The sequence below is a fragment of the Mya arenaria genome, chromosome 11 (assembly GCF_026914265.1).
Source record: "Mya arenaria isolate MELC-2E11 chromosome 11, ASM2691426v1".
Classification (NCBI taxonomy): domain Eukaryota; kingdom Metazoa; phylum Mollusca; class Bivalvia; order Myida; family Myidae; genus Mya; species Mya arenaria.
In genome coordinates, this window is record NC_069132.1 from 13,277,595 (window position 1) to 13,295,520 (window position 17,926).

A 17,926-nucleotide genomic window follows, 5' to 3' on the forward strand; every position below is an offset into this window, starting at 1 on the left:
AATAATCCATCAATTGCCTAGCAGTTTTATATGAAAAATGTCACTATGTTGCATAGGTCGTTCCCGCCTAGACGAAACAGCACATTGTAGAGCTTGGATTTTACTTACGACAAGTTAGTAAAAATATCTGTTTAAACAGCGTGTAATAAATTTAAAACATAATTTCAAAAAATCGACGTGTTGATCGATTTCCAGTAGTGGCTCGATTGGAGCCCCTAAAACCTTTAAGCACCAGGTAAAGCTGTCCAGAGAGGAAAGAGTATCACAAAAGTCCTGGTTGAAAGCTTCTTTTAGTTGGTTTGTAAAGTTAGCTTTTTCGAATAGTGTAGCTTTACATTCACACAGAACATGTGTCAGTTCTTCCTGGTATATCCTGTCACATTTAATGCAGTTTCTTGTCGCAAGCACAGCTGATCTACATGTACACCATAATTTTGCTATTAATCTAAGAGTCTGAATACACTTTTTCTAGAAACAGAGTATATTATAGAAGGCGAGACTACAGGATGGAGGATTCGAAACAATATAAAGTCACAGTCATTTGCGGTGCGATTTTCCCAGCAGTTGAGTTCTAGCAATTTGACTGAGTCATTAACAATCCTTTTCCATGTTGTTTTGAATGGTAATTGAAATGATACGGTAAGGTACACGTTAAATAAAAATTGCAAATTGTACTTAGTGAGTATTCTGCATATGTCCGGGATAAAACCAAGTTTAACAGAGTTATTGTCTTCCAAATACATACAATATTTTCTGATGAAAATCTCTTTCGTTATACAATGTTGAGACAAACTTAAAATTTTATACAAAAACATCAGTTTGCGTTTATCGATTTGGCTACAGAGGCGGTTAAGTCCGAGCATGGATTCCGACATATCAGATCTGACTTGCGAGGGAAAACCTTGCACTTTCTTTGCCACGAAGTGTTGAAATCGATCGACTGTTTTTGTGTCATTTTTAAGGTATAAAAGATATTGGTCTATAGCTTGATGGGTCTCGCTTATCTTTACCTTTGCCTTTGTAAATTGGGACCAATACGCTTGTTTTCCATGCGCTTGGAGTTGACTCGTGCTTAATTACAGCATTGAATAGGAATGTGAGCGCTCTAATTATTGCTGGCCCACCTAGTAATACATGCTCGTTCAGTATACCGTGGTGACCAGGGCTTTTGTGTTTGGCGAGTGCCTGTGTGACCTTTTGTATTTCTTCCGGTGTGAAGGGAAGTGTGATAAAGTGGGAGAGGTCTCGATTTTCACTATTTACGTTCAGAAAGCTATTTAGTTCGGCCTCGTCACGGTAAGCGAGGGTATCTTGACTATTTGAACAGCTAAAGACGTTAGAGAAGTGGTGCATAAATCCTTCTGAAACCTTTTCGTTAGTGAATGAGGTTTCGTTATAGATAATCTCTGAGCAGACGTTTGACTTTTGGGGATTTTTTGACCGAAGGAGTTTCCAGAACAGCCTGTAGTCCAACTCTGCCGTTTTGTTAAGCTCGTCTAAGTATGAATTTTCGTGAGCTTCATTAGCTTCGCGCTGTATTTTTCTAAACCTAGTTTTCGCTTGCTTGTATTGTGTGTATAATGACGACTGTTCCCCGCGGGGCTTACCGTCGTTAATCCAACGACGTCGTAAAAGACGAGATTCAGTGTGTGCGCTTTTGACTGCGTTTGACCAATATGGTTTTGCCCTTTTATTGAATTTGCTAGTAGGGAGTTTTGTCGAGGAATCGTGTAATATGTTGCAGAGCATGGTGTTAATAAAATCGGGTGATTGCTTGTCTGCCTCGGTTTGTGTGGGCTCATCAATAAGTAGGGATACCTGTGAGTAGATAGCATTCTGGTATTCTATGATGTTACCGGATGTGCACTTGTTCCAAGCAATGCACTTCTTAGGCGGCTCTGGGGACACGCCACTGTTTGGACGCATTTCGAAATTGAAAAGAATAGGGAGGTGGTCAGATGTAAAAACCTCGTTTCATTTCCAATTGAAAACGAATGGAAGAGAGCCGTGTTTGATTGTTCTACGAATACGTAATCAATAGAAACTTTTGTGGGTATGAATGTGTAGTCGGCTGAGTGGCCTATATCTAACTGCAGGGATGTAAGACTATTTGTAGCCAAGAACTCTGTTAGCAGTTTAGACTTGGTGGAAGGCTTTTGACCTGGTGCAAGGTTACTTGAGAGTTGTGCGTTGAAATCTCCTGCTAGGATGACTGATCCCATCTTTGAATAAAGTGCAACCAGGGACTGGACGTCGCTAAGGACGTCTCTATAATCATCAATATCGCTATCTGACATCATTTAAACACAGAATAGATATGTCGGAATGTTTGTGTCTGTCCTAAGTTCGATGCCAGTAACTCAATCGTTTTCGATATTATTGATTTTATCAACATGATAAGTTAAATCGCTTCTAAACATGATGGCAGTGCCGCCTCTACCACATTTTAAGATTCCAAAGTGATCTAGAGATTCGTCTATCGTATAGAATGCCGAAAAATTGGCATTTATGGAGTTTAAAAAATTTACATTGTGTGGCAATAACTTATGTTCGGTGATAAATGCGATGTCAATTTTCTTATTTTCAAGAAAGGAAGACAGTGAATAGGCCGAGGACATGATGCCTCGAACATTCCAAACAAGTATATTCAGTGTCATTATGGCTATGGTATATCGTAGGGTCTTCATTTTGTTATAATATGTTAGTACTAGTACAAATCAGTTTAACACACTAGTCCCTAGTTGGGTCCCATTCGTCAACTACGTCGTAGTCCTTCTTGTTGTAGTGCCACATGCAGTCTCTCGATGTATCCCTATCTCTTTGGTCACTCTCTGGCTCCCGTTCGCTGTCATTGTTGTCGTCATGGAAACGGAACCGGTAACGTTTACCTGCTGGGCGTCTATAGTGGTCCCAATGTTTTTGGCGTGATTGTTGCTTTTCCTGTTCCCATTCATTCTTCCCGACCCATTTCCGCCAGGTGACGTTTAGCGGCCAGAATGCGTCATTCTCAACGGTCCTCGGGGTGAATGTTAATTTTAGCTGAAGAGCTGTATCTACCGTGAAATATTGTTACTCGCTTCAGGCGCACCCGGTTGTCTTTAAAGTGGCCATAAATGTCTTGCTCAACGACAGTAGAGTCTATGTTGCCAAGTAAGATGATGTCTGTCGGCGCCGAACTGCTATAAAGCGGTTTTGGCTTGATTCGTTTTCGGTTGCTGACGCCAGCGCGTTCTCGCTGGAGTTATTGGTACTCCGATATGCGGTCGCCTGTGGCTGAGATGCCTGCTCGTGAGTAGGTGTGGCCCGTTGTTTCGGCTTATTTTGAGTCGATTCGTGCTCCCGTAGTTCCGCCTCCTGGGTTCCTTTCAATTTGTTAGAATTGTAAGACCGAATTGGTGAGCGTACACGTACTTCTGACCGTGATACTAATGTACGTCCCGACGCGGCTTTAGGTGACGTCATTTGATTTTCCTGAGGTTCGCATGGCTCCGCAGCAAAGCTTTGTGCTTTCGCGGGTGACGTCAAGGCTTCAGAGTATGTATTAGATGTTGGCTCTTCCTGAAAGGCCCCCGGGAACGCCACTGGGACGTAAGAATCTACGAGGCGCTTATTCAATATACTAACCGCAGACTCAAGCTTTGTGACGTCATCTTGCAATTTATTTATAGGGTTCCCCTGAGTCGGTAAAGACGCTAATACACTATTTAAGGTACCTTGAAATTTCCGAAAAGCTGTTGTCATATTAGCAATGTCAGTTTGCATTACCTTACACCGTGAAGAGTCGGTATATTGTTGCCTCGATATATCAGCGATATCGGCTTGAATTTTGCTTAGCATGGCGTAAATATCCGGTTTATTAAAGTTATCGTCGGCATCACAGTCAATTATAACTGCTTCCTGTTGGGAGGATGTTGCTGATGTGAAAACGTCATTGATTTCTTTCGATCTTTCTCCATTTAGGAAAGCCTGTAGCACATAGCAGTCGCCTGCACACTTTTGTTCTTTTGTGCCCGCCGACGAGTTACGTCGATTTACAAGTCTTGTCTCGGGACACCCCGGGAATCCCCTGGCGCGTTCAGCTAGCCTCTCCCGGTACGCGTTTATCCTGGTGATGTCGCTTCTGCAATAGCTCAAGAGATTGTGTACGAATGAGTTCCGGGTGAGATTCGATAAAAGTTCATCGAGATCTTGAAAGAATCTCTGCGGTAATGGTGGCTGTGAGAATTCTACTACATCATCATAGTCGTGTTCGTCATCATCAATCTCTATTTACCGTTTTTGCTCGTCTAGCTCCTTTTTCATTTGAATCAAGCTATTGTTAACAAATCGCTTTGGATCCGTTTCATCAGGGTCGGAAACACTACCCATTTTATTAGTTTATAGCTCAAGGGATTACCTCCCTTCCACAGTACGAATAACGGTAAACACTGACTGGCTGCAATGTAAATGTCAACACCAATTATCGTAAAAAGTGTTCACTACGGAGATTTACTCCTTTGTTGTTCCTTTGTTTTCCAGTTTTTTTATGTATGATTTTTAATTAGTCTGAATTTAAACTTTCAATTTAATACCACTTGATGGAGCTGAGATTTACAAACATCCACATATAATTTTAGTCACAATATGTTTATTTTGCGAACTATAAATCCACTTTATTCCAAGAGCACAAAATGTACGTCTGCACTGCTCGATAGTCCGACACCACACCAGAGTTTTATCATTTTACATTTTATGGTAATTTCTAATGGGTATCGTCCAGTTTCACCATACAGCGTATAAGCAGGCGTGCTCGTTTTAGTTTTTGTTATTTTCCTGAGAAAACTAAGATGAACTTGCTCAATAATTTTTAGGTTTTCATAGCCCCATACTTCAGCAGAGTATACTAGTATTGACAATATTGTATGGTCAAATAATTGTAATTGTAAGTCTGTCGGTAAATCTAGATTGTAAATACGTTTATATAGTTACTGCATTGCCTTTTTGGCCTGTTCAACTAAATGTTGTTTTTTTGCGTTAAGAAAACTTCCAGAGCTTGAAAAGAATAATCCTTAGTACATGTATTTATATTTAGTAACCGTTTCTATTAGATTTTCTCCTATTTTGAAATTTTAGCGAGTCGGCCTATTAGTGCCAAAAGCAACTACCTTTAATTGTTTTATCGATATTGACCTTTAAACCAAATGTACTGCAATAATTATCAAAATCATCAATCGTTTTTTTGCAAATCTGTTTCAGTTTCACTAAGTAGCGCTGTATCGTCAGCGTAAAGTAGGGCGAGTATTTTTAGATAGGTAACCAAGTTTTGTTCGTTACGTACACTTATTTCGACTCCTGTATTATTCAGATTAAGAAGGTAGGATGCCAAATCATTCAGAAAAATTGCGAACATTACCGGTGACAAATGTTCTCCTTGCCGGACCACCCTTTTTACTTTCAAACTTTCCAATTAGGTATAGTATGATGCAGATATATTACATTGACAACACTATTGCAATGATCAATTCTGCTTGATTGTTGTATTCTTTTTAAATTCACATCTATCAGTCGAAACAAAGAGGAACTCATATCTTATTGCCTGTTATCTCAACATTAGATTACTTAACTGTATGCTCAAAACGTATTCAACGCTCAGTTTAAGAACCAATACACAGACGAAATTGTATGAACGTAAATATAGTGATATTCAAGAAATTAATGAACGTTCCCTGTTACACTTGGCGGTAATGTCATCGAACAATTTCAGCTGTTATCATTGTTTGATGTATGTTGTGCTCCAAGAATATCTCCCAAACTATATTCGAGTACATTTACTTCCAATTACTCGAGAAAGAGTCAAAAAGCAATTTTTTAGATATCGGTAGCCGTCTATACAGGCGTGGCAATTACTGATTATAGTGACTTCTTATTCGTTTTCCCGTAAGCGTGATTATCTCCCTTTGTATGTACCCGAGAGCGAACACAATACTGCGGTCAAGGAACGGGCACTCGAAGAAAGTCTATCCCCTGGATAATATTTAAATATGCGTATTGTTGCCTTTTGTTGACTTATAGCAATGCAATAAACACTAACCATTGAAGCTACAACCGCAACATTCCCCTTTCTGCTGTCATAAGCAGTCAATATAAGCATACAACATCGAAGGCTGTCTTTGCAAGGGATATCATATAAGAATTCGTCACCGGTATGTTTTAGAGATGATGGAATTTAGGTCAGAAAAAGAAGAGACACAAATTTATATATATATATTTATATTCAAGACAAGTGTGCAGAAGGATTTGTGTTAATTTGCTTTAAATAAAGTCATAGTTTGCTTTTTGTTTTGCTCCACTTTTTGATAAAACAGCTACACCTTTTATAGAATAGTATTTGGTGCAGGTTTTTGTTATTCATTTCTTATTGCATACAAAGTCGTGGGTGCTGAATTAAGTTAAATATTAGGCATACAAACGTAATTTGAATTTTAGACATACCAACTTGAATGTTTTGAGTATTTACGTTTACTTGTTTAATTGTCTGCCCCACACCCATTCTGTATGTGGTGCACGTTTAATGAACCTTCAGTACTCGGTGTAACATATGACCTGCGTTTATCATTGCCGTACATGCGTACTGCACCTTATCTCTAGGCCTTATGTAGCGCTTATGGTATTCCCACAACATTTAGCCGCCTTGTACTCCCCGAGACGTGCAGACATGTTGGCCATCGTCGTGTTCGCTCTGTTGTCCCTTGCCTTCGGGCAGACGCCGACGCCATGCCGTGAGTTGTAGTTGTTTTTTAACATTGTCTATATAATTCTAATCATTTAACACACAACTTGTCCATTTTGTATCGATGTTAAGCTCATGCCCGCCATGTTAGTTATATGTCAAGTTATATGCTATTATGATGTTTGCAGAGTCTCCGATGGAATGGACAGGGCAGCGCATGGTGGTATGCACGTTTTTTAACCAACATTTTGTGTTACAATAATAAATGTTCGGTTGTTACACAGTGAAACAGTCTGACAACTTGTTTATTTTTTCTTTAAATCATGCATATTTTTTTCAGTTAAGAACATTAAATACGGAGGTCTGTATGATATTGTCGCGTAACACTCAGCTCATCGCAATTAATCACATTAAAGCATGTCTTCCTTACATACATGCAAAGCGCATTTACATTGATTACACTGAGACAGATCGACAGCAGCAAGTCGTTCTACGAGCGTGCCCGTGTGTACTACGATGCCACAAACAAGCGCGTGCGTCACGTGGAGGAGATCGAACAGGGCCGTGAGAGAGACTTCTATGACGTGTTGTATCTCTTTAACGAGGTGGGTCTCTCATTACTTTGTGTATATCTTTGTTAACATGTATATCGCAAATTGTTTCTTGTTAGGCCTAAAAAAAAAAATTGTCTGTTTCCTGTAACATGCTGAAAAAAAGATGGGTCGGTAGGTAGGGATTTTTTTTTTTTTTTTTTTTTTTTTTTAATTTAAAATATCAGATTGATTCAATATTCATGTTTATTTCAGGTGAATTATTTTAAAAAGAATTCAGTGTGATATATAGATTCAAACTTTCTGCCATGAATAAGCTAAAACTGCTAGCTTGACAGCCGTTGTACATACATGTATTTCAGTTGTATAATGCATCCTTTTGAAGGGCAAGCCATGGGTTTGACTCCCAGCGGTGGTAACATTATGTGCAATTTTGAGCATTGTCAGTATGTTCACCAGGGAAGCAGTTCATCTTTACACTTTGCAAATATAATCCAGTGAAAAAGTGAATCAAAAAACATTTAGACAATTTTTTTGGCAAATGTTTTAAACAAAACTTTCAAAATGCATACTTTTTGTAGTGATAAAACATGATATTATTGCACAAACTATTTTAAAACAGACTGTGTAATAATATCAAGTTGTATTATAATTAAATGTACATGACAACTATTATAAAATAAAATGCTGTTACAACAAGAACTGGCACGAATCTCCACAAAACATATATAAATCAATACTTTGAATGATAAATGACTCGAATCAATGACTAAACCAGTTAACTCTTAGAGCGCTATCAGAATTGTACAGGTCTTTGGGACCAGTGTAGACCCATGTAGTCCAAATAATTGTACGTTGACGGATTTTTTTTAGATTTTTGATATGGCAAATCCTTCAGGGATTGGAAGAATCCCGTATAACACATCTATTATTTTAGACTAAGACCCATGGTACAGTAACTTCATTAAATAGTTCCCACAACTTAATTTTTTTTAACAATTTCCAGTGTTTTAAAAAGATCTGCTGTATTAGATCCACTGTTCATTCTGTAAAAATCTCAAGCACGATGAAAAATAATCAACATACTTTTTAATAGAATACCTTGTCTTATTTCCTTTTCTGGACTTGACTGGACTACGGTGGTTAAAAACTTCCCAGAGTCAAAATATGTTCTGACTCTGACGAACATATTATTAAGTTAATGCATCTTCGTTATGTCACCCAATGCATCCTTGTCAAATTCCAATATGCACCAGCGATTGTTTAGTTGCAACGACATCTTTCTTACTTCACGTTTATCTTTTTTCCGGAAGTAAACAAAAATCATTCAACGTTCGTATTGCCAATATTGCAACATAGTATTTTTCATGAATGGCATAACCATAACCATACAATACTGTTTTGTTATAGAACTTAACTATAACACTGACAACGATATACGCAGCTCTCCTTTCACTTTCATTAAAATTGACAGGAAGTTAGCGTGCACCTGTTTCCCGCGCTTTTTAGACCATGTGGTACGACAAATGTTTATTTTTCTGTTAACTCATTAAAACATATAACATTTTTTTTTAATTAACCGGAGATATAATAAAACAACTTAAAATAAATGAACAAAATACATCTTAGCATTGTTGTTTTTCAAAACCATCGCTCTTCGTGAAAAAGCGGAAGGTATCCGTTAATTTGCATAATGGGCGGAGTTAATATTACGTCATTGAGTTTGAGTGCTGCTAATTAACATGGTTACCGATCAGATTCCAGATCGATAATCACTTGTCACTTCGGGTGTTAATTGCTCTTGTGGGTTAAACAAACATTCAGATCATGCATTGAGGCTCCTTTCAGATGATACCGACTCTCACACCGTAATATCCCGGGTCAAAACTGACGCATACTAATGTATTATGCGTCAACTTCGGGTCATTTACGATTTCTGTGCGTCAAAACCCGGGAGCTCGGGTCAATTGAAAGCCCTGCAGTCTAGTGTCACAGCCATTACGCTTTTTGCCATTGTTTTAACTTGTCAAACCAGAAACGTTTGTAACTATGCGACGAGTTCGGACACCACTAAATTATTTAAATTATCGTTGTCATCTTAGGCCAGAGATCGCTAACAATCTGACTTTTCGAATATTGGGGCATAAAAAAATTGCGGTCGGCGGTAAAAAATTACGGTCGGTCGGGTTACAGGAAACAGACATATTTTTTTTTTAGGCCTTATTAGTGTTGATGATTTTATGCATTTTCTGACTGCCGACTTTTACAGGGATGTTTATATTTCTTATGTGTGTGTAATTCAAAAAGGGTGTGTTTTCATTTAAATACATATGTATACGTAACAATTGGAACACATTAACGTGAACCCTTATGATTTAGAAGGCCGAATCAAGCAAAACGTACATGTCCTTCTGATGCATCATGAATTCATATATATATATATTGTCTTGATGACTTAAATAATGACGTGTTTTCACAATGCGTTGAACCAAATTTTATGACGTCATATATATGTTCTGTTGTAAATCGGTATAATTAAGAATAAAGGCTAGTATTTCTGAAGGCCGAAGGTCGATTTAATTGGCTGGAAATGTATGTAATAATATAACATTTTTATCAGAAAAAGGAATATCGCGTCAATCTACACACAAAGAAGTGTAACGTCACCACCCTGACTCGCGAATTTCGGCCAGTTGGTGTCCCGGCCGACGCCAAGTTTTTTGGAGTGGCAGAGATTGGAGCACCGAACATCCCACTAGAGCACCTGACCACTGTGACCTTCGGTGGGAATTATACCACGGACAAAGGTAACGAATTAATATTGATTTTTTTTTTAAAAAGAGGTTTGGGCAAAATATAAATACATGTATGTTGTGTTCGTTTTTACGTGTTACGGGAGAATATGACATGGAATGAAGAAACGGGGCTTATTGTTGTTGTTTTTTCCAACACACACACACTCGTGATTTTTCTATGTTGATATTAATTTTTTAATGTGATCACAAAATGAAACAGGAAAAAAACGTACATCACTTCAGTGCGTTACTTGACCACCGTGACATCACCAGACTGTGTACCGATCGCCGACAACTACTACAATGACGTTACTGGATACGTTGAAACCAGGTCTGTTACTTTTAACTTACGAACCAAACACTTTAAGGACGGTTTTCATATCGTTGTCTGAGTGTGATGAGTAGTATTTGTTTTAGTCGTCTATAAAGTTAAACTGTCTATCTTGCAATTTCGCTGTGATCGTATCGATACGAAATGTGACAGCAAACTGTTTTAGATAGTACTTTTCTTAGTGCCATTTTAAACACCTTCGATTACGCCCATCAATATAGCCTCTCACCCGTAAACAAGACATGGGTTCCTGTACTTTGCCTCTAGCATTTTCACCGTAATCTCATCATAGTCATATATTTTGACAATATTGCAAAATCATTTGTCATTCTGACACCGCTTACAGAGACCCGACTTTGGTCTTTTACTAGTTTGATTAAGAGTTTAGGTCGCTAAACCGCTTCGACAAACCTTTTGACAAAACCGCCGCTTGATGGAGCACTGTCAAAATATTAGTTTGGAAACAGGTTTGTCGAAGTGTTGGAGGAAACTAATCACGTGATCAAAAATCCGGTAATAAAACGAAGGCTGGGCTCTTTGATCGGCATAGACTGCCCTTTGTTTCATTTTAAAATGGTGAAGAAAAATAAAAGTTATCTTTGTTTTAAGTCATCATCCGAATCAAAATGTTGCCTTCCAGCGAAGCATTTAGCATGTGGTATAAACACACTGTTTGGTGTCATCTCAATTAAGCTGATACCGCTGCTTTAATCTGTATAATTTTGTGCTTTCGAATGTATTGTTTAGTTTTTTATGTGTTCTCAATCGCATTTAATTAACATTACAAATTTGTGTGTTTGGTTCTATGCTTCTTTTTAATGTTAATCATTATAAACACTACCCTACGTATGATTCATACTACTACAGTATTTGATCGTTAAGATGTTGGTTGTAAGCCTCAAGACATGATCTTCCATTGCAGGTATTTTGAGATTAGACCTGGCACCGTGGACCCGGCGCATTTCCAGCCTGATAGCAGTTGCATGTAATAGATCAGTTGTGTATGAAATAAATTCGAAATATCGCAAATATCTATTTCAGCGTTATCATTCTACATGTTTTTGATCTTCTGTTTGTTTAGTGTTAGTAACAAAATATTCCCTCAAATAATATATTCTAAATCAACGAATGTAAAATGAGTGTCAATAAAGAATGGATCTGCTATTTTTCATATTCAGGTGGTACAAGTTCCTTATTCATATTAATGTAACCTAATAAAATGAGACACTGTGAGATAACATGATGTAAGACGCATTCCATTTCTTCTATAAGCGTTTTGAAAGATAACCTATTTGAGAAAACGTAACAACATTGATATTCAGGACAAGTTCCCATTGCTAAATTATTATTATGTGTTTCATATATAACAAGAAGCCAGTTTTCAGCAAAACAGAATATTTAAAAATCACAATTTTGAAATATTTATGAGAATGTAAATGCTTAAATTGCATAAGAGAGAATTGATCTATGTCAACAACCCTTTAAAAACATTGCATTATTTATTTTACTAGACCCTTATTAGTTATCGAATTGATATGATCGATATGATTTTATCTTACGATATTGTTAATTGTTCACACTATGTCCCTTTTATCGATGAACTATTGAAGAAGTTGAAGGAAAATGCAACTTAACACCCTATCTTAGATATGAACCGTGAATTCAGTAAATCTCACATAATTGTTCTTGGCCTAGAAGCCCAGTTCGTACTAAGTCGGCGACCGCTATCTAGCGCGCACTTCTCTCCGGACAAAGCAGCTATGAAGACTTTAATTGCGCTCCTCGCTTTTGCGGCCGTTTGCTACGGACAAGTACCGGAACGATGCGGTACGTACAATTCTTCTTTTACCGTTATGGTACATTGATTGTCTTCCATTGCATTATTTGTTGAAACAGAAAACATCGTGCATAGTTGGATTAATTTTTGTTGTTGCAGAGTCACCAAAGCAATGGCAGGGAGGAAGGCTGTTGGTATGTTTTGTCTTCTGTATATATCATAGCTTCGAAATATATGCAGATATGAAAAATAAATGTAATTTAATCATTATTTTTTGCATCAATTAGCTTTTATTCTCCACGAATGCTCTGCTGTACGCTTCAAGACTATATATGACCGTCGCTACCAACAGTCATTTTCAGATAAATAATAATCTCGCTGAGTCTATTAAAGCCAAAAGATGTTGTGACATGTAAAGCACCCATATTTTAGCAATCCATGACGCCTAAACTTCGCTATGAAACGCATATTCACCATATGTTTCATAACAAAACAGATACAACTATTAGATCACGTCGAAACGCTAAAAATGTTGTAGAAGGTCTCAGTATTTCAAAGTCCCTCTTCTTTCAGATCGACAGTAGCAAGTCGTTCTTCGAAAAGGCGAAGCTTTTTTTATGACGAGCCTGGGATGCGGATCCGGACCATTGAGGAGATAGATGTCGGAAAGGAGAGGGACTACTACGACGTTCTACAGCTCCATAAGGAGGTAACAACGCTAAATATTTATACGAAGACCCTACTATAAATTTTAATACTTGATTAATGTTGTATAATGTTGATAGTTGATATCTTTGAAAGCCTTTTTCCAATGTGTTTGTAATCCCTGAAGTTCTTGGCTTGTATTCACTAACTTCTTGGGCATAGACTGAGAAAAACGAATTTTTTAATCTTACAGTAGCTTTGATATAGTTACTTTTGACAAAAAGTGTGTTAATTATTGAAAAAACATGCTTTTAGAAAACGTATGACGCAACTTTTTACCATTATGGCTCTTCATATAACAATTTTACATTGGAATAAAGGTTTTAAGTTTTGAGTCTTGGGTCCCAAAGTCAGACTCTATGCGTTAGTGAAGATGGATCTAGGTCTTTTGACGAACAGGAACATGAAAACATATTGAACATAATGCGGTTCAATGCATGATTGATGTCCAGCCAAATTGATTCTTTGCATATAATGACAACATGTTCACTTGCTCATACCATTTTCTTCAAAATAGAACAAAGAATACAGGGTGAACCTTCGCACAAAGAAGTGCAACGTGACGTCCATCATGTTCCCCTTCCGGCAGGTTGGTGTACCGCCAGAGGCAAAGTTTTTGTTCATGGGAGAGTTCGGTCCCGCCAGCATCCAGTTCGAACACCTCACGGCCGTTACGTTCGCTGGCAACGCTACCGTAGACAATAGTAAGTGGGCCACAACTAACTCTCAAGGTTTAAGATATGAATTGCGATGATAGTATCGTGAATACAAGTTGTTCTTCAGTCATTTCCACTCAAATGTAACATGCAAACCACAAGAAGCATCGGTGATATTAACGGTACACATTCCGGGAACGCATATGCGTCAAAACGTAATGGAGTACCAAGGTTATCTGATGAAGTTACTTACGGTATTGTAACGCTTTTCAAAATCCATATGCGCATGTGATATGTCTCGGTTTTGAATAGCTCCAATTTGTTCTCGTCTTTTTAGTTCGATACACCACAACAGTGACCTACCCCGACTGTGTACCTATCGGTGATAACTACTACAATGACAAAACAGGATTCGTGGAATCTAGGTGAGGACATTTGGTTGACAAGAATACTCAACTTTTAGAGATCATGAATTGTATCAATTTTGCAAATTTAGAAATTGTAAATATGCATAGGAAATGTGTCTATATTTTACTTTCATTTCAGATATTTTGATATCTCTCTTGGAATTTCTGAACCAGAGGCTTTCCTTCCACCAAGTGTGTGCATGTGATTTTGAAGATATGTTTTAATGTTAAGCGATGTTGTATTGCTTTTAGATATGTAAAGAATGCAATAAAAAAGATAAAGCTATCAATTATTATTTTCTGACTTAACATACTTGCTGGCTCTATGCGAAAAAGTCTTATGATGAGTGGGTAAACCCACGAAATGCAATCAGTGCGCTTACCACGCGGTAACGATACACTATTATACATAATAGGCTATATGTAGGGCGCCAGATTTGTGGCTGAAATATGGACTATAAAGGAAAGGTGTTGCCGTTTATGTTTGAAATCCTTAAGAGGTTCGTTCAAATGTCACTGAGCGGTATCAATAATGAACCTCCTAAGACTGACCTTGACCCTAAAGCGACATGCTGAAGTATGCGCCGACCATTTAGAATAGTTTTATCATATTTGCACCGGTTCAAGAGTTAAATAGCAGACGTAAAATCGCTATCTGATATATGAACAGAACAGAACAGATGTAACTTTGATCTTAAAGCGGTGAAATATGAGTAAGACTATTTTTGAAGTCCATAATTTAGTTCAAACGTTATCACACAGACGCAAAAGAGTTGGAACAGACAAGCCGATAGCAGATAGACGGACAGAAAGTTGGGTCTACGTACACCAATGAGAAAATTAGGATTAAAATTTATAAAATTAAAGCGTACAAGTTTTTGTGTAAAAATTTGTAGCAATGGAACTGCAGTGACAAACAAGTAGTCCGAAAAAACACGATAACACGTGTATGTGAGAGTTCATTTGTGCGATCTACGGAAAATGGAACGAGAATGAATATCAACAAAATGCAAACTTTGGTACTAAATTGGTCTTGCTTGGTTATATATTAGAAAAAATAAATAAAAGAAGTAGACTATTTGATCTCTATTTAAATATTGTAAAATGAGAGTGTACTGAATAGTTGCCAATACGATCAGGTAGCTGATTACACGTTTACTTTAAGTTCGTGTTCATGACGTATGCTTCAACTGCCTCCAGACAACGGCAATAATAGACGACTTGACCAAATCATGAAGATCGACAAAATACTCTCTTCTAAAATAAATGTTTGTATATCTCCTCGAATCTGCTCTACATGATATGGAGCTTCAGTAAATAGGGTAAATCCGCTATTGTCATTGGCCCAGAAATACGTGCGAACACCAATTAGAAAGTGAGAACTTGGACTTACCAACCGGTATACTATTGATATTGTCATTTTTATCATGATTATTGTCAATTTTTGTCAGAGAATGCGCTCGGTCATTTTAGCGTTTTTGAAAAACTTACAAGGAATCTTCTACCTTCATGGTTCAAACCGTTTACTTTAAAGGAAACCCAATGTCCTAATGACGTCAGTTATATTTCAACAGTGCCGATGTAACATTGAATGTTGACTCCGTTGGAAAATAACCCTACGTGTCCAGGTAAATGGATGACTGTCAATGTTAAACGTTGAAAACTTACCCCGATCGTTAATAACGGCCCTTCATAAAGTCGCCCTCGTGGAAAGCTTATCAAGGGATGTATATGCCAATGTCAATCCTAAATGTGTACTTCATTAATAGAACTTTCTTTTTATATCACTCATAGCTGTATCAATCTTATCAACTGAACTGAAAAAACTTATCACCATATTAACACAAAAAAAATGTTTACTGATTAACTTTCATTTCATACTGCTTAGCATGTCTGTGAAGTTTGGTGGCTGTAAGACATACATTGATAGCAGTAGTCATATTTTATTTTGCTGTAGCTGAACATATAAAAATGTCGCTTGTTCCCCCCCCCCCCCCCCCCCCTGTCTTATCAACTAGCGTATTAATGGTTTCAAACCAAGGTCACATTGATGTATGTAAAACAGGAACCATCGGTGTCTCTGAAACCGGGATGCTTTATGTAAATCCCAGGTCGAAAAATTTCTATACATCTGAAATACGTGACTAACAGCCGGCGCAGAATACTTGTGTGGCACCAAACTCATTACTCTTTCGAAAATCATCTACTGTACAATATCTTTTGTATACGTATTACCCATTGCTTTATGTCTTATGAAATTGCATTACTTAGAATTTGATATTCCTTGACCGTTATTAACATATTAACAGCTTATTGACATATAAAAACACCCCTTACGAAGTTGCGGGTTCGAGCTCGAGCTCGGAATTGTATGATTCTATGTGTATATGCGGAAGTCTCTGATACTTTTCAGAGATGCCTGGCATTTTTTTTTCTCTCCCAACAGTTGATCTCTGACACTTAATTTACAATGTATCAACCGTTAAAATGATTCCAATGTCATCGTACATGCGTGCGTGCGAGCGTGAGTGTCCTCGTACGTGCCCTCGTACGTGCGAGCGTGCGAGCGTGAGTGTTCCCGTACGTGCGAGCGTGCGTGTCCTCGTACGTGCGAGCGTGAATGTCCTCGTACGTGCGTGCGTGCGAGCGCGAGTTTCCTCGTAGGTGCGAGCGTGCGTGTCCTCGTAGGTGCGAGCGTGCGTGTCCTCGTAGGTGAGAGTGTGCGAGCGTGAGTGTCCTCGTACGTGCGAGCGTGCGTGCGTGCGTGAGTTTCATCGTACGTGCGTGAGTTTCATCGTACGTGCGAGCGTTTGAGCGTGAGTGTCCTCGTGCGTGGGAGCGTGCGAGTGTGCGTGTCCTCGTACGTGCGAGCTTGCGAGCGTGCGTGTCCTCGTACGTGCGTGTCCTCGTACGTGCGTGCGTGCCAGCGTGAGTGTCCTCGTACGTGCGTGCGTGCCAGCGTGAGTGTCCTCGTACGTGCGAGCGTGCGTGTCCTCGTAGGTGCGAACGTGCGTGTTCTCGTACGTGCGAACGTGCGTGTCCTCATACGTGCCAGCCTGCGAGCTAATGAGCGTACGTACGTGCGAGCGTGCGTCACCTCGTACGTGCGAGCGTGTGTGTCCTCGTACGTGCGAGTGTGCGTGTCCTCGTACGTGCGAGTGTGCGTGTCCTCGTACATGCGTGCTAGCGAGCGTACGTACATGCGAGCGTGAGTGTCCTCGTACGTGCGAGCGTGCGTGCGTGCGTTTCTTTGCAAATAAACGTGGCAAGAAAGTATTTCGTTCCAAAGAAAAAAACAACTTTTGTATCCGCAGTGAATTTATTTTGTTTCTTAAAGCGTAATGCATTTGTTTAGATATTTGCGTGAAATTCTATACAAGCGCTAAAATTGATGCAATTGTTTAAACGACACTTATTTAAGAAGACTGCAGAACTGTGCACAACCTCAAGACATGGAGGACCGAGAACAGATATGACATAATACAAGTAAACAAATTCAAAACCTTCTATGTGGATTTAGGGCGAGTTACTTCACTCGACATGACTCCAATCTTGGTTAAAGGGCGAATGGAGTCTCTAATATCAAGAGACGTTATCGATCTAATCCGGTACCGCTAGACTTTCCTCGAGCCCCTGTACTGCAGCCTACGACTTGACATCGTTGTGACATAATGTTATGACGTGTATAAGTAGTGCATTTCCCTTTATCTATATAGTAGCCGCGTGGAAACCTTCAACTAACGTTGGATCGACCGTATTGTCGATTCGGAGTATTGCGGATATTCTAAGCAATGCAATACTATATAATGTCAGTATTGATCACTCTATAATAGTACCAAGAGAGTCATACGTTAAACCGGAAATCATCGCTTGCGTTGTTTGGTTCCCGTTTCATTGATTTGATATTGTTTTAGCTCTGTATCTGCCCTCGTATATATATATATATATTCATTAACATATGCCATAGTTTTAGAACATTATATGCAATTAAAATA

At 38.6% G+C, this 17,926-nt stretch overlaps 1 protein-coding gene and 1 pseudogene across 1 annotated transcript; both read left to right on the forward strand.

Annotated features, from left to right (window-relative positions):
- Positions 1 to 6,631: 6,631 nt before the first annotated feature.
- Positions 6,632 to 11,419, forward strand: LOC128209188 (mammalian ependymin-related protein 1-like). The gene is made up of 6 exons (XM_052913109.1): positions 6,632 to 6,758; positions 6,898 to 6,932; positions 7,180 to 7,314; positions 9,881 to 10,067; positions 10,299 to 10,386; positions 11,309 to 11,419. The coding sequence occupies exons 1-6, from the start codon at positions 6,644 to 6,646 to the stop codon at positions 11,373 to 11,375; spliced, it is 627 nt and encodes a 208-aa protein (XP_052769069.1). The 5' UTR covers positions 6,632 to 6,643; the 3' UTR covers positions 11,376 to 11,419.
- Positions 11,420 to 11,571: 152 nt separating this feature from the next.
- LOC128209187 (mammalian ependymin-related protein 1-like) lies at positions 11,572 to 14,221 on the forward strand (annotated as a pseudogene).
- The last annotated feature ends 3,705 nt before the right edge of the window (positions 14,222 to 17,926 follow it).

Excerpts from the sequence above, each read along its gene's own strand:
- LOC128209188 (XM_052913109.1), top strand. The coding sequence starts at position 6,644 with ATGGTATTCCCACAACATTTAGCCGCCTTGTACTCCCCGAGACGTGCA. Across the intron at positions 6,759-6,897 it reads GCAGACGCCGACGCCATGCC|AGTCTCCGATGGAATGGACA; the intron begins GTGAGTTGTAGT and ends TGATGTTTGCAG. Across the intron at positions 7,315-9,880 it reads TGTTGTATCTCTTTAACGAG|AAAAAGGAATATCGCGTCAA; the intron begins GTGGGTCTCTCA and ends CATTTTTATCAG.